Raw genomic sequence first — 13,206 nt, forward strand, 5'->3', positions numbered from 1 at the left:
AGATAACTTTAGATTTTATTGAGAAACTTGAAGGGCAGAACTGCATGAAAAATGATAAAATATGGTCTGAATCGTGTTAAGCCATTACTTATAATTACCACACATATTACAGCAATAAGAAAGGCCATCCACTTAGGGATTCAGCAGATGAAGTTTTGAAAGTATTTTATTGCAGCAGATCATGATTGCCTTTATCAGTTGACAAAATCTACCTAGTATGTACGTAACATGTTTTTCACATTTTAAAATGTACATGCATTTGTTAATTGCTATTAACAGGAATTGCTGAAAAACTGAAATAAATTAAAAACCTTTTAATAGATCAATGATTATGAAAATTAATTGAAAACCTACATGCAGATGAAATTAATTAATTAACCGGTAAAGATTTCTTTGTTTTCATTTTTTTCTAGCATATATATATATACTTCTACCACTATCTGTCTTTACTCATATGCTAACAGAACATTCTATGTTTTCAGCATTATAAGCTTTACAGTCCAGGAGAATCACCATGAACATGTCTATGTTTTCAGTATTATAAGCTGTACAGTCCAGGAGAATCACCATGAACATGTCTATGTTTTCAGTATTATAAGCTGTACAGTCCAGGAGAATCAACATGAACATGTCTATGTTTTCAGTATTATAAGCTGTACAGTCCAGGAGAATCACCATGAACATCTCTATGTTTTCAGTATTATAAGCTGTACAGTCTAGGAGAATCACCATGAACATGTCTATGTTAGGAGAATCACCATGAACATGTCTATGTTTTCAGTATTATAAGCTGTACAGTCTAGGAGAATCACCATGAACATGTCTATGTTAGTATTATAAGCTGTACAGTCCAGAAGAATCACCATGAACATGTCTATGTTTTCAGTATTATAAGCTGTACAGTCCAGGAGAATCAACATGAACATGTCTATGTTTTCATGAACATGTCTATGTTTTCAGTATTATAAGCTGTACAGTCCAGGAGAATCACCATGAACATGTCTATGTTTTCAGTATTATAAGCTGTACAGTCCAGGAGAATCACCATGAACATGTCTATGTTTTCAGTATTATAAGCTGTACAGTCCAGGAGAATCACCATGAACATGTTTATGTTTTCAGTATTATAAGCTGTACAGTCTAGGAGAATCACCATGAACATGTCTATGTTTTCAGTATTATAAGCTGTACAGTCCAGGAGAATCAACATGAACATGTCTATGTTTTCAGTATTATAAGCTGTACAGTCCAGGAGAATCACCATGAACATGTCTATGTTTTCAGTATTATAAGCTGTACAGTCCAGGAGAATCAACATGAACATGTCTATGTTGTCAGTATTATAAGCTGTACAGTCCATGAGAATCACCATGAACATGTCTATGTTAGGAGAATCAACATGAACATGTCTATGTTTTCAGTATTATAAGCTGTACAGTCCAGGAGAATCAACATGAACATGTCTATGTTTTCAGTATTATAAGCTGTACAGTCCAGGAGAATCACCATGAACATGTCTATGTTTTCAGTATTATAAGCTGTACAGTCCAGGAGAATCACCATGAACATGTCTATGTTTTCAGTATTATAAGCTGTACAGTCCAGGAGAATCACCATGAACATGTCTATGTTTTCAGTATTATAAGCTGTACAGTCCAGGAGAATCACCATGAACATGTCTATGTTTTCAGTATTATAAGCTGTACAGTCCAGGAGAATCACCATGAACATGTCTATGTTTTCAGTATTATAAGCTGTACAGTCCAGGAGAATCAACATGAACATCTCTATGTTTTCAGTATTATAAGCTGTACAGTCCAGGAGAATCACCATGAACATGTCTATGTTTTCAGTATTATAAGCTGTACAGTCCAGGAGAATCACCATGAACATGTCTATGTTTTCAGTATTATAAGCTGTACAGTCCAGGAGAATCAACATGAACATGTCTATGTTTTCAGTATTATAAGCTGTACAGTCCAGGAGAATCACCATGAACATGTCTATGTTTTCAGTATTATAAGCTGTACAGTCCAGGAGAATGAACAACATGAACACGTCTATGTTTTCAGTATTATAAGCTGTACAGTCCAGGAGAATCACCATGAACATTCTATGTTTTCAGTATTATAAGCTGTACAGTCCAGGAGAATCACCATGAACATCTCTATGTTTTCAGTATTATAAGCTGTACAGTCCAGGAGAATCACCATGAACATGTCTATGTTTTCAGTATTATAAGCTGTACAGTCCAGGAGAATCAACATGAACATGTCTATGTTTTCAGTATTATAAGCTGTACAGTCCAGGAGAATCAACATGAACATGTCTATGTTTTCGTATTTAGTATTATAAGCTGTACAGTCCAGGAGAATCACCATGAACATCTCTATGTTTTCAGTATTATAAGCTGTACAGTCCAGGAGAATCAACATGAACATGTCTATGTTTTCAGTATTATAAGCTGTACAGTCCAGGAGAATCACCATGAACATTCTATGTTTTCAGTATTATAAGCTGTACAGTCCAGGAGAATCACCATGAACATGTCTATGTTTTCAGTATTATAAGCTGTACAGTCCAGGAGAATCACCATGAACATGTCTATGTTTTCAGTATTATAAGCTGTACAGTCCAGGAGAATCAACATGAACATGTCTATGTTTTCAGTATTATAAGCTGTACAGTCCAGGAGAATCACCATGAACATCTCTATGTTTTCAGTATTATAAGCTGTACAGTCCAGGAGAATCACCATGAACATGCCTATGTTTTCAGTATTATAAGCTGTACAGTCCAGGAGAATCAACATGAACATGTCTATGTTTTCAGTATTATAAGCTGTACAGTCCAGGAGAATCAACATGAACATGTATATGTTTTCAGTATTATAAGCTGTACAGTCCAGGAGAATCAACATGAACATGAACATGTCTATGAACACCACATCCATGCCAGGCATGACAGGGATGACAGGGATGAATGGTATGGGAGGGATGGATGGAAGTAAAATGGATGGCATGGGTGCCATGCATGGGAACCACAGCATGGACATGCCTGGAATGATGGTAAGTAGTCCAACACCATGATGACATATCAATTAGCCATATTATGGTATTATGTGGATATGTTTAGGGAAGATTTGATATCAATAGTTTGGTAACCATAGGAGTTCATATATAGCTACTGCAGATCTTCACCTTAGACATAAGTCGTTCAATAATTATAGGTTAAAATTCACTTTTAATATGTGATGATCATTGGTGTTTCACCTAAATGATTTCTACATGGATTTAGGGCACAGAATACTAATAAATATATAAATGAACAAATGAGAATGCTAGATTCTGATAGAGAAATAAGGTTATAGGTCTACAGTATGGTCTAAAGAGGTCAAATAGAGTGTAAATATTGGGGTATTGTTTGAGATAATAGGCATATATATAAGTAAAATGGGAAACAAAAGCAGCAATTTTTTGAGAGATTTTAGCACATTGATTTACCTAGAAAACTTTTTGTTGTTATCTGTAAAAATATGAGTGATCGTAAAACTGCTGAACTTTTAGTTTGGATGACTAAGCTAGGTTTTAACTAAGGTCACTAACATTTGATACTCCTAGCAGCAAATAACTGCGTGTGTTCTTGCAAATCTTGATCAGACAACTCCTATGAACCAATCTTGTTGATAAAAATCTAATTACAGGTTTGTGTGTCCTCTTTATACCCAACTACGAGTTAGATATCTGAAACCTTATTATTTTTATCATCCAAGTGTGTTCAAACTTGTTCAATTACTCAGTGTAAATAATGTTAATGTTTTAAATAATCTCGGAAAATTCTTAAAACTTGCATTCCAGAAACGTTCTCAGTCTCTTAATACACCGTAACTGTATAGTATCTGATGTATAATAATTGTGTGCTAATGTTTGTGTTTTATTGTATACAATCACTCTCCTGTACATGTTTAAATTATTCAATATGTATTAAAATTGTACTTTGTGTCTTATAAGCCGCAAGGCTTACGGAAATAAACAAATTGAAGTTGAGATAAAAAGCTAATTACAGGTGTAAGTGTGAGATGAAGAGCTAATTACAGGTGTGAGTGTGAGATGAAGAGCTAATTACAGGTGTGATTGTGAGATGAAGAGCTAATTACAGGTGTGAGTGTAAGATGAAGAGCTAATTATAGGTGTGAGTGTGAGATAAAAAGCTAATTACAGGTGTAAGTGTGAGATGAAGAGCTAATTACAGGTGTGAGTGTGAGATGAAGAGCTAATTACAGGTGTGAGTATGAGATAAAAAGCTAATTACAGGTGTAAGTGTAAGATGAAGAGCTAATTACAGGTGTGAGTGTAAGATGAAGAGCTAATTACAGGTGTGAGTGTGAGATAAAAAGCTAATTACAGGTGTAAGTGTAAGATGAAGAGCTAATTACAGGTGTGAGTGTAAGATGAAGAGCTAATTATAGGTGTGAGTGTGAGATAAAAAGCTAATTATAGGTGTGAGTGTGAGATGAAGAGCTAATTACAGGTGTGAGTGTGAGATAAAAAGCTAATTACAGGTGTGATTGTGAGATGAAGAGCTAATTACAGGTGTGAGTGTGAGATAAAAAGCTAATTACAGGTGTAAGTGTGAGATGAAGCGCTAATTACAGGTGTGAGTATGAGATGAAGAGCTAATTACAGGTGTGAGTATGAGATAAAAAGCTAATTACAGGTGTAAGTGTAAGATGAAGAGCTAATTACATGTGTGAGTGTAAGATGAAGAGCTAATTACAGGTGTGAGTGTGAGATGAAGAGCTAATTACAGGTGTGAGTGTGAGATAAAAAGCTAATTACAGGTGTAAGTGTAAGATGAAGAGCTAATTACAGGTGTAAAGTGTAAGATGAAGAGCTAATTACAGGTGTGAGTGTGAGATAAAAAGCTAATTATAGGTGTGAGTGTGAGATGAAGAGCTAATTACAGGTGTGAGTGTGAGATAAAAAGCTAATTACAGGTGTGATTGTGAGATGAAGAGCTAATTACAGGTGTAAGTGTGAGATGAAGAGCTAATTACAGGTGTAAGTGTAAGATGAAGAGCTAATTACAGGTGTAAGTGTGAGATGAAGAGCTAATTACAGGTGTAAGTGGGAGATGAAGAGAAAATTCAAATTGCAACTGAGATAACAAGCAAGTTACAGGTGCGAGTATGAAGTAAAGATCTAATTACCTTATACAAGTGTTAATATGAGGCTCATTTTTATATATTAATTTTTACACTAGTTAAAAAAACTGTTTTGTTTTCCAGCAAATGTATTTTCACACGGGTGTAAAGGAATATATTCTGTTTGAGACGTTATTGACCTCGACGGCAGGAGGTAAGCCCTATATTAAACTCTGTAGGCTAAGATCCTCAAAAACAGCAATCTTCCTTGTGTGGATTTTCACTGATTACATACATTTATATAATGTAATTTAATGTACTTGTAAATTATTACATAATATGATATATTTCTGTGGATCTAAAGTAGCCACTATAATAAAAAATACTGGTTGGCAGTTGTAAGTTTGATGTCAGTTAGCTTAATCTTGTCCTAAAGACAAATTTGATGGTTCCACTTTTGAAGTATAAAATTTTTTTGTCAAAATTGATTTTGAAACAGCTGAAACCTCATACAAGGTCTCCTCCAAAGTACTTTTGAAACATCCTTTTTGATAAGTGTGGTATTGTTTACAGAGATGGTAGGAGCTTGCGTGGCGATATTTTTCCTCGCAGTCCTTTATGAAGGCCTGAAAGTACTCCGAGAACACTTGCTCAGGAAAAGTTTGACAGTCAACAAATACAGCAGCGTCACAGCCACAGGAAATGGTTTCTCACAGGATACAACAGCTATAGACCCCAGCAAAACAAAAAATAACAGGTAGGTTGTGGTACAGACTCACAGGATACAACAGTTATAGACCCCAGTAAAACAAAAAACATAACAGGTAGGTTGTGGAACAGACTCCGCTAGTCAGTCCAAACATCTGGTAAGACTCGCTAGTCAGTCCAAACAACTGGTACAGACTCGCTAGTCAGTCCAAACATCTGGTACGGACTAGCTAGTCAGTCCAAACATCTGGTACAGACATGCTAGTCAGTCCAAACATCTGGTACAGACTCGCTAGTTAGTCCAAACATCTGGTACGGACTCGCTTAGTCAGTCCAAACAACTGGTACAGACTCGCTAGTCAGTCCAAACATCTGGTACGGACTAGCTAGTCAGTCCAAACATGTGGTACGGACTCGCTAGTCAGTCCAAACATCTGGTACAGACTCGCTAGTCAGTCCAAACATCTGGTACGGACGTTCTAGTCAGTCCAAACATCTGGTAGGGACTTGCTAGTCAGTCCAAACATCTGGTAAAGACTCGCTAGTCAGTCAAAACAACTGGTACGGACACGCAAGTCAGTCCAAACATCTGGTAGGGACTGGCTGTCAGTCCAAACATCTGGTACAGACTGGCTAGTCAGTCCAAACATCTGGTACAGACTCCCTAGTCAATCCAAACATCTGGTACGGACTCGGTAGTCAGTCCAAACATCTAAAATGGACTCGCTAGTCAGTCCAAACATCTGGTACGGACTCGCTAGTCAGTCCAAACATATATTACAGACTCGCTAGTCTGTCCAAACATCTGGTACGGACTAGCTAGTCAGTGCAAACATCTGGTAGGGACTCGCTAGTCAGTGCAAACAACTGGTACAGACTCGCTAGTCAGTGCAAACAACTGGTACAGACTCGCTAGTCAGTCCAAACATCTGGTACGGACTAGCTAGTCAGTCCAAACATGTGGTACGGACTCTCTAGTCAGTCCAAACATCTCGTTTACTTTATGCATGTTTTTAGGTCATCTGACCCGAAGGGTCTGGATGACATATAGTCATGTTTTGTCCGTCGTCATCCGCTGTGTGCCGTCCTCTGTCTGCTGTGCGTTAACTTTTCACAGTTTGAACTTCTTCTCAAGTTCTACCAGTGTGATTTAGCTGAAACTTACATGCAATGATTCAGACATGGTCCCGAAAAAGTGTTGTTATTTTTCGGGTTGATCCGAAATCCAAGATGGCAGCCACAGCCGCCATCTTGAACACACATTTTGAACTTCTTCTCAAGTTCTACTGGTGCGAATTGACTGAAACTTGCATGCAATGATCCTGCCATGGTCCCGACAAAGTGTTGTTATTTTTTGGGGTACTTTACTTAGCCGCCATCTTGAAAACACATTTTGAACTTCTTCTCAAGTTCTAGCAGTGAGATTTGGCTGAAACTTGCATGAAATGAATCTAACATGGTCCCGACAAAGTGTTGTTATTTTTTAAGTCGATCCAAAATCCAAGATGGCCCCCACAGCAGCCATCTTGAAAAAACATTTTGAACTTCTTCTCAAGTTCTACAGGTGCAATTTGGCTAAAACTTGCATGAAATGATCCTTACATGGTCCCGTCAAAGTGTTGTTACATCTTTGGTTGATCACAATTCGAAGATGGCTACCATGACACTATATCTAATTAATTTCCTATATGATTATTCTCAAGATAGTCAGATGACAGTTAAGGCCCTTTGGCCTCTTGTTAGTGGCTGCTGTTCTTTTGAAGAATTTAAAGTCTATTTGTGGGGTTCTTTTTTGTCGGCATGCTAGGTCAAGGTTATTAGTCAAATAATTGATTTTTCTTGCAGTTGCTAAGACAAACATGTCGTGATGTACATTATGGCTTTCCCTCCATCTGCAGATACTTTATACATATACATTACTTTGGTAATAATCTACTTATATCAGAAATTATTATCTGAAACTTTTATATCGAGTTAGCTATCATCAAACATATGGCATCACACGTAAATAAAAAGGAACTTTTGATGTTGAAGTGGAAGTAGAGTAAAATACAATATGTGACAAACTGGATCTGTTTTCATGAGCCACAGCTACCATTATATAGTAGGGGACAAGATGGTGCAGGTTTTAGGAATCCCATTATTTGATTAATGTCCTGTCAGAGTGTTACCTAGCTGTTTGATAACCATTTAAATGGACTTGTGTAAAATTGTTATTCATGACTGCTGCTACAAATAGCTTCCCCCTTGTACTGGTGTTAATATAGATTCTGTACTGTATAGGTATTTTAACATTAAACGGCTATCAATTCAGTACCAGCTAGTATAAAATATTCACAGCAACTGAGCTAGATGGAAACCTCTTATTATCAAATGGTTACATCACCTCAACTAGATATAAGGTAGATCTCAAATTTAAATCACATGACCTCAATGTCCGTTGTGATATTTACATCTCCTTACCTTGGTATTAACCAAAACGTCACTTTGAGTATGAGGTAACGGTAACAGTTACTGTATAAATTAGTATTAAGGTCAATTTTAAGTTATGTGATATGACCTAGATATTTTTGGCATTGGTGTTAGCATAACTTTGGTGGTAGCATGATCTTTGTGTTAGCATGACCTTGGTATTTGTGTGACTTTGGTGATAGTGTGAACTTGGTGTTATAACTATGTGATATGACCTTGATGTTAGCGTGACCTTGGTGTTATAACTATGTGATATGACCTTGGTGTTATAACTATGTGATATGACCTTGGTGTTAGTGTGACCTTGGTGTTATAACTGTGTGATATGACCTTGATGTTAGTGTGACCTTGGTGTTATAACTATGTGATGATCTTGATGTTAGTGTGACCTTGGTGTTATAACTATGTGATATGACCTTGGTGTTATAACTATGTGATATGACCTTGGTGTTATAACTATGTGATATGACCTTGATGTTAGTGTGACCTTGGTATTATAACTGTGTGATATGACCTTGATGTTAGTGTGACCTTGGTGTTATAACTGTGTGATATGACCTTGATGTTAGTGTGACCTTGGTGTTATAACTGTGTGATATGACCTTGATGTTAGTGTGACCTTGATGTTATAACTATGTGATATGACCTTGATGTTAGTGTGACCTTGGTATTATAACTGTGTGATATGACCTTGATGTTAGTGTGACCTTGGTGTTATAACTGTGTGATATGACCTTGGTGTTAGTGTGACCTTGGTGTTATAACTGTGTGATATGACCTTGATGTTAATGTGACCTTGGTGTTATAACTATGTGATATGACCTTGATGTTAGTGTGACCTTGGTGTTATAACTGTGTGATATGACCTTGATGTTAGTGTGACCTTGGTGTTATAACTGTGTGATATGACCTTGATGTTAATGTGACCTTGGTGTTATAACTGTGTGATAAGAACTTGGGGTTAGTGTGACCTTTGTGTTGTAACTATGTGATATGACCTTGATGTTTGTTTGACTTCGTATCATTTTATATTTTAAAGTTATATGCGACCTTTGTGTTGTAGTTATGTTGAAAATCTCCTGACATGAAGAATTGAAGGCAAAATTTGTCATATGATAAATAGAATTGGTCAATTTTTTCCTTTTATATTAGATTTACAATACTCATTTTTATTTGTCTTTGTTTTTTTGCTCCCCAAAGGCTTGTGAAAAATGAAAAATTTTGAATTTGTTTCAAAATCTGATATGAAGGGAACCTCAGGATAGATCCTCTGTATATCAACTCTGTTAGCTTGGTTGGAGAGTTACCGGTATTTGAGTAGTCAAATAGAAAACATGGATCATGATCTTTCTCAAGCTCAATTGTGAACACTTCTGATGGCAGGGATGCTACCATGTCTTCTTCCTTGCTGACATTTTGCATTTTCCTTTACAGAGAAAATTTCAATATGAATGCTTCATCTCAACCTAAACAAAAAGGAGGTGTTAGGTAACTGATTTTCCTGTTTTCTTGGTTTGGGGCACCATAGATGTTTTACTGAGAAAGATTGATGAAAGTTCTAGTAAGCTTATATCTGGAGAAATGGACTTGTACCATACATTTTTATACTTAGGTTTTCTCAGACAAACCTTAAATGTTATCTTCTGCAAAACAAATATCACTATTTTTAACAAAAGAACCCTTTCACCTATAGATAATTAAATAAGAAGGTTGGCGTGATTAAAGCTTACAACATTCAATTCATAGCCATATTCGCTTCTTGTATATTACACTCACCTCCCTTATGGCTTGGTATCCATAGTGACATCATTATTTTGTGAGCAAAATTCAATGTCATTATTCTGTAAAGTATAATGTTTGTCTCACAAACACATGATTTTACAAACCAAGCCTTCTACAAGGGCAGAAAACTCTGAAATATACAAATATTAAATTTTGTTCTTTAACGATTTTCTGAGACTCAATTGGAGATTCATGATACAGAAATATTAAGAAAAATGTTATGGTAATGTATAATCAAGCTGATTTTAATAAATACAGTATTAATTTTAAACAAAATATCATTAAGAAATAAAAATTCATTTCTCCAGAAGTACGCTTCCTATACATGCAAGATCAACCACAAAATGATCGGCTTTTTGTGCACTATAGAAGATCATCTGCTAGTTTCCCCATGTTTTCCTTTGCCAACTAGATCATTAGTTCTGCCTGCGAGTTCCATGGCTTTGTTCGCTAAAGCTAAATGATGTGATAATACCTGACATTAGCAGGTAGTTATGAAAGCTGTGTAACAATAAGAAAAGATCACACATATGATGTAATTTTTGTTTTCCAGGAATTTTCAGTGAATTCATTTAGTGTATTATCAAATACAGGTGTTTTGAGATACTAAAATGATGTAGCTGAGTTAGATAAGTCCCACCTACTGGTAATGGTGACATAAAAAATACCACATCAAAATATACTGTCGCATACAATTACCAGAAGGTGGAACTAATCCTTTACAACATTGTTTTGGTATCTCCAGACCGAAATATTTGCATGGATGGGAGCTACTCATTCTGTTGATTTTAGTTCTATTTCAGCATGTAATATAATAAACCTATCTTATTACCAGATGTTCTGTCGGCTAGCATCATTGAAAACAACAACATTTTATCATTTCTGATGAAGCATCCTTTAATTTTTGTGTTACAGATGATGTAAGGTGTGTAATTGATAGTTTTACTTTACAGGATATTACAGGACAGGACGTATTACATATATAGATACAGGTGTTGTTAGAAGTTTGTTTTCTTTCTTTAAGCTATAACCTTCAGGAGCAAAGAACATTACGCAAGTAAGACCTTTATGTGGTGTTATAAACACGTTTTTACTAACATGTGAACACCATTGTTTTGTTATACTAAACCAGTACCTTGTGAATGTTACAAGATTTTTTTCTTGCATGACCCATTTGTGTCAATAATTATACTGATTCCACATGCATGTACAATGTATGTAGCTGTTATTACGAAAAAATTGTCAAAATGCATACAAATGTAGATAAAATGTATGATATTTCAGCGTACAAATATGAAACTGGATTGAAATGAAATCATCTAAATCTTTTAAAATATGTCTTCTTAAGTCATTGACTTATAACATTATCAAACAGGAAGTTTTTATATGTTCCTGGAAACTATATTCTGTCTTTGCATATTACAGAGTAACCTCCCTTTGGGATAGGTATCCACTGGGATGTCATTATTTTGTGAGGACAGCTCGCTTCATTATCTCTGAAAAGTATGAAGTTACCCTCTGAAACACATGATGTCACAATCAATACCTACTAGCAAAGGCAGATAACTCTTCAATATGCAAATACAGAATATATTGTTATCTTGATTAATTTAACTCTGATGGTTAGATAGTTATTATTGTAATTAAATTGATAAAGATTTCAAAATTTGGTATATTTCATATGTTACCCTGCATATTTCTGTTTCTCCCTGGAAGCCTATACTAATGTAACTAATTTGTGTATTTATCTGCACAGACATTGTGTATGGATTTATTGTCACACGTCTAACCAGTCATTAATATAATACCAGATATTATTAACACAGTCAAATGAAGCTATTCATTATGAACAATTTCATCATTATAGTTTTATAATAAAATAAAGTCAGAATATCTGGAGAAAAACCACTGACCTGCAGTCAGTACCTGGCAACAGCCTTATGTCCAGGATTTGAACTTGTGACCCAGAGGTGGAGGGCTTGTGGTATAATGTTAGAGATGTTAACTACTCGAGCACCTCAGTCTGTATGGTCAGGTTATCAGGGAATTGATATGTAATCATAACACTATACCTCTCAGACTATTAACTGTTTAGAATATGTCATGAATATAGTGACACTCTTGTTGAATTGTTATAAATGGTTCAAGAATGTTTTTCATTCTGGATTTGAAGGTGAAATAGAACTTGTACTTATTACTCAGGAACAGATATGTATACCTATAATGTTTCACCTGATGTATGCCTATTGTTGTGTATTGTGTACCTGTTGTTGTATACCTCTAACCATTATTGTGTATCTATTGTTGTATACATCTTACAATTGTTGTTTATTTATTTTATCAGACCATCATACTGATATGTGTTTATATCCCTCTAACATGTGAAGAAAAGCAGGTCAAGTCATGATAAATATTCATGTTATACCAAGAAATGTCATTGGATAGTTTTAAAAAAAATCTAACGTAAATAACAGTTAGCTTGTCTGTATGCCTTGTTATGTTTTGACATTTGTCACAGAAATGTGATCTACCAGAATAATACTTTTGTGACAGTATATTTTCTATAAGAAACAGGTTATTTTGGTTCATGTAAAATGATAGATTATGTGTTGGCATGTAACTTGGAATTTATATATAACTCCTCTACCAGTTACTGACTGGTATGAGGATGAATTTCACATACATATAGGGTATCATGTTACCATTTAACATCTGAATAACAGACAGTACAGTCAAATTGACGACCTGACATGGTAATTTTTTAAAACATTCATAAAACAAAACAAAAAAAGAAATGTTCGCTTTTCAAAAAACCTGTTTTTTAGGATGTTGTTGCAAATTAAGTGTTCTGATGGCAATCGGCACTCATGATCAGGAATCAGACTCAATACTATTATTGATTTTGAGGTACTTTACAATTTTCTACATTTCTGTTTTGTACTTCAGGTCAAACTTTTGGTAAGCCATTACAGTCACATAAGGCTAACAGAAGTCTTCTATGGCATAAAAACAGTGAAATCTGATTTTAAACATGATAGAAACTATATATTATTGAGTTCTAAACTATATATTATTGAGTTATATTGAAGCATACTGCCATA

The 13,206-nt window shown here is 35.2% G+C and overlaps 1 protein-coding gene across 5 annotated transcripts in view; it reads left to right on the plus strand.

Moving 5' to 3' along the window:
* The window catches only part of LOC138320525 (high affinity copper uptake protein 1-like), a 39,109-nt gene that overhangs the window by 23,256 nt on the left and 2,647 nt on the right, over window positions 1–13,206 (plus strand). For 3 of the 5 annotated variants that reach the window (XM_069263540.1, XM_069263542.1, XM_069263541.1), the window contains exons 2-5: window positions 2,887–3,068; window positions 5,288–5,357; window positions 5,717–5,900; window positions 9,758–9,811. In XM_069263540.1, the coding sequence (XP_069119641.1) occupies window positions 2,919–3,068; window positions 5,288–5,357; window positions 5,717–5,900; window positions 9,758–9,811 (458 nt within the window). In that variant the 5' untranslated portion in view covers window positions 2,887–2,918. Of the gene's footprint in view, window positions 1–2,886; window positions 3,069–5,287; window positions 5,358–5,716; window positions 5,901–9,757; window positions 9,812–11,129; window positions 11,163–13,206 lie in introns of all 5 variants that reach the window. The other 2 variants (XM_069263543.1, XM_069263544.1) reach the window with 2 other exon arrangements.

Source organism: Argopecten irradians, chromosome 4, assembly GCF_041381155.1.
Source record: "Argopecten irradians isolate NY chromosome 4, Ai_NY, whole genome shotgun sequence".
NCBI lineage: Eukaryota > Metazoa > Mollusca > Bivalvia > Pectinida > Pectinidae > Argopecten > Argopecten irradians.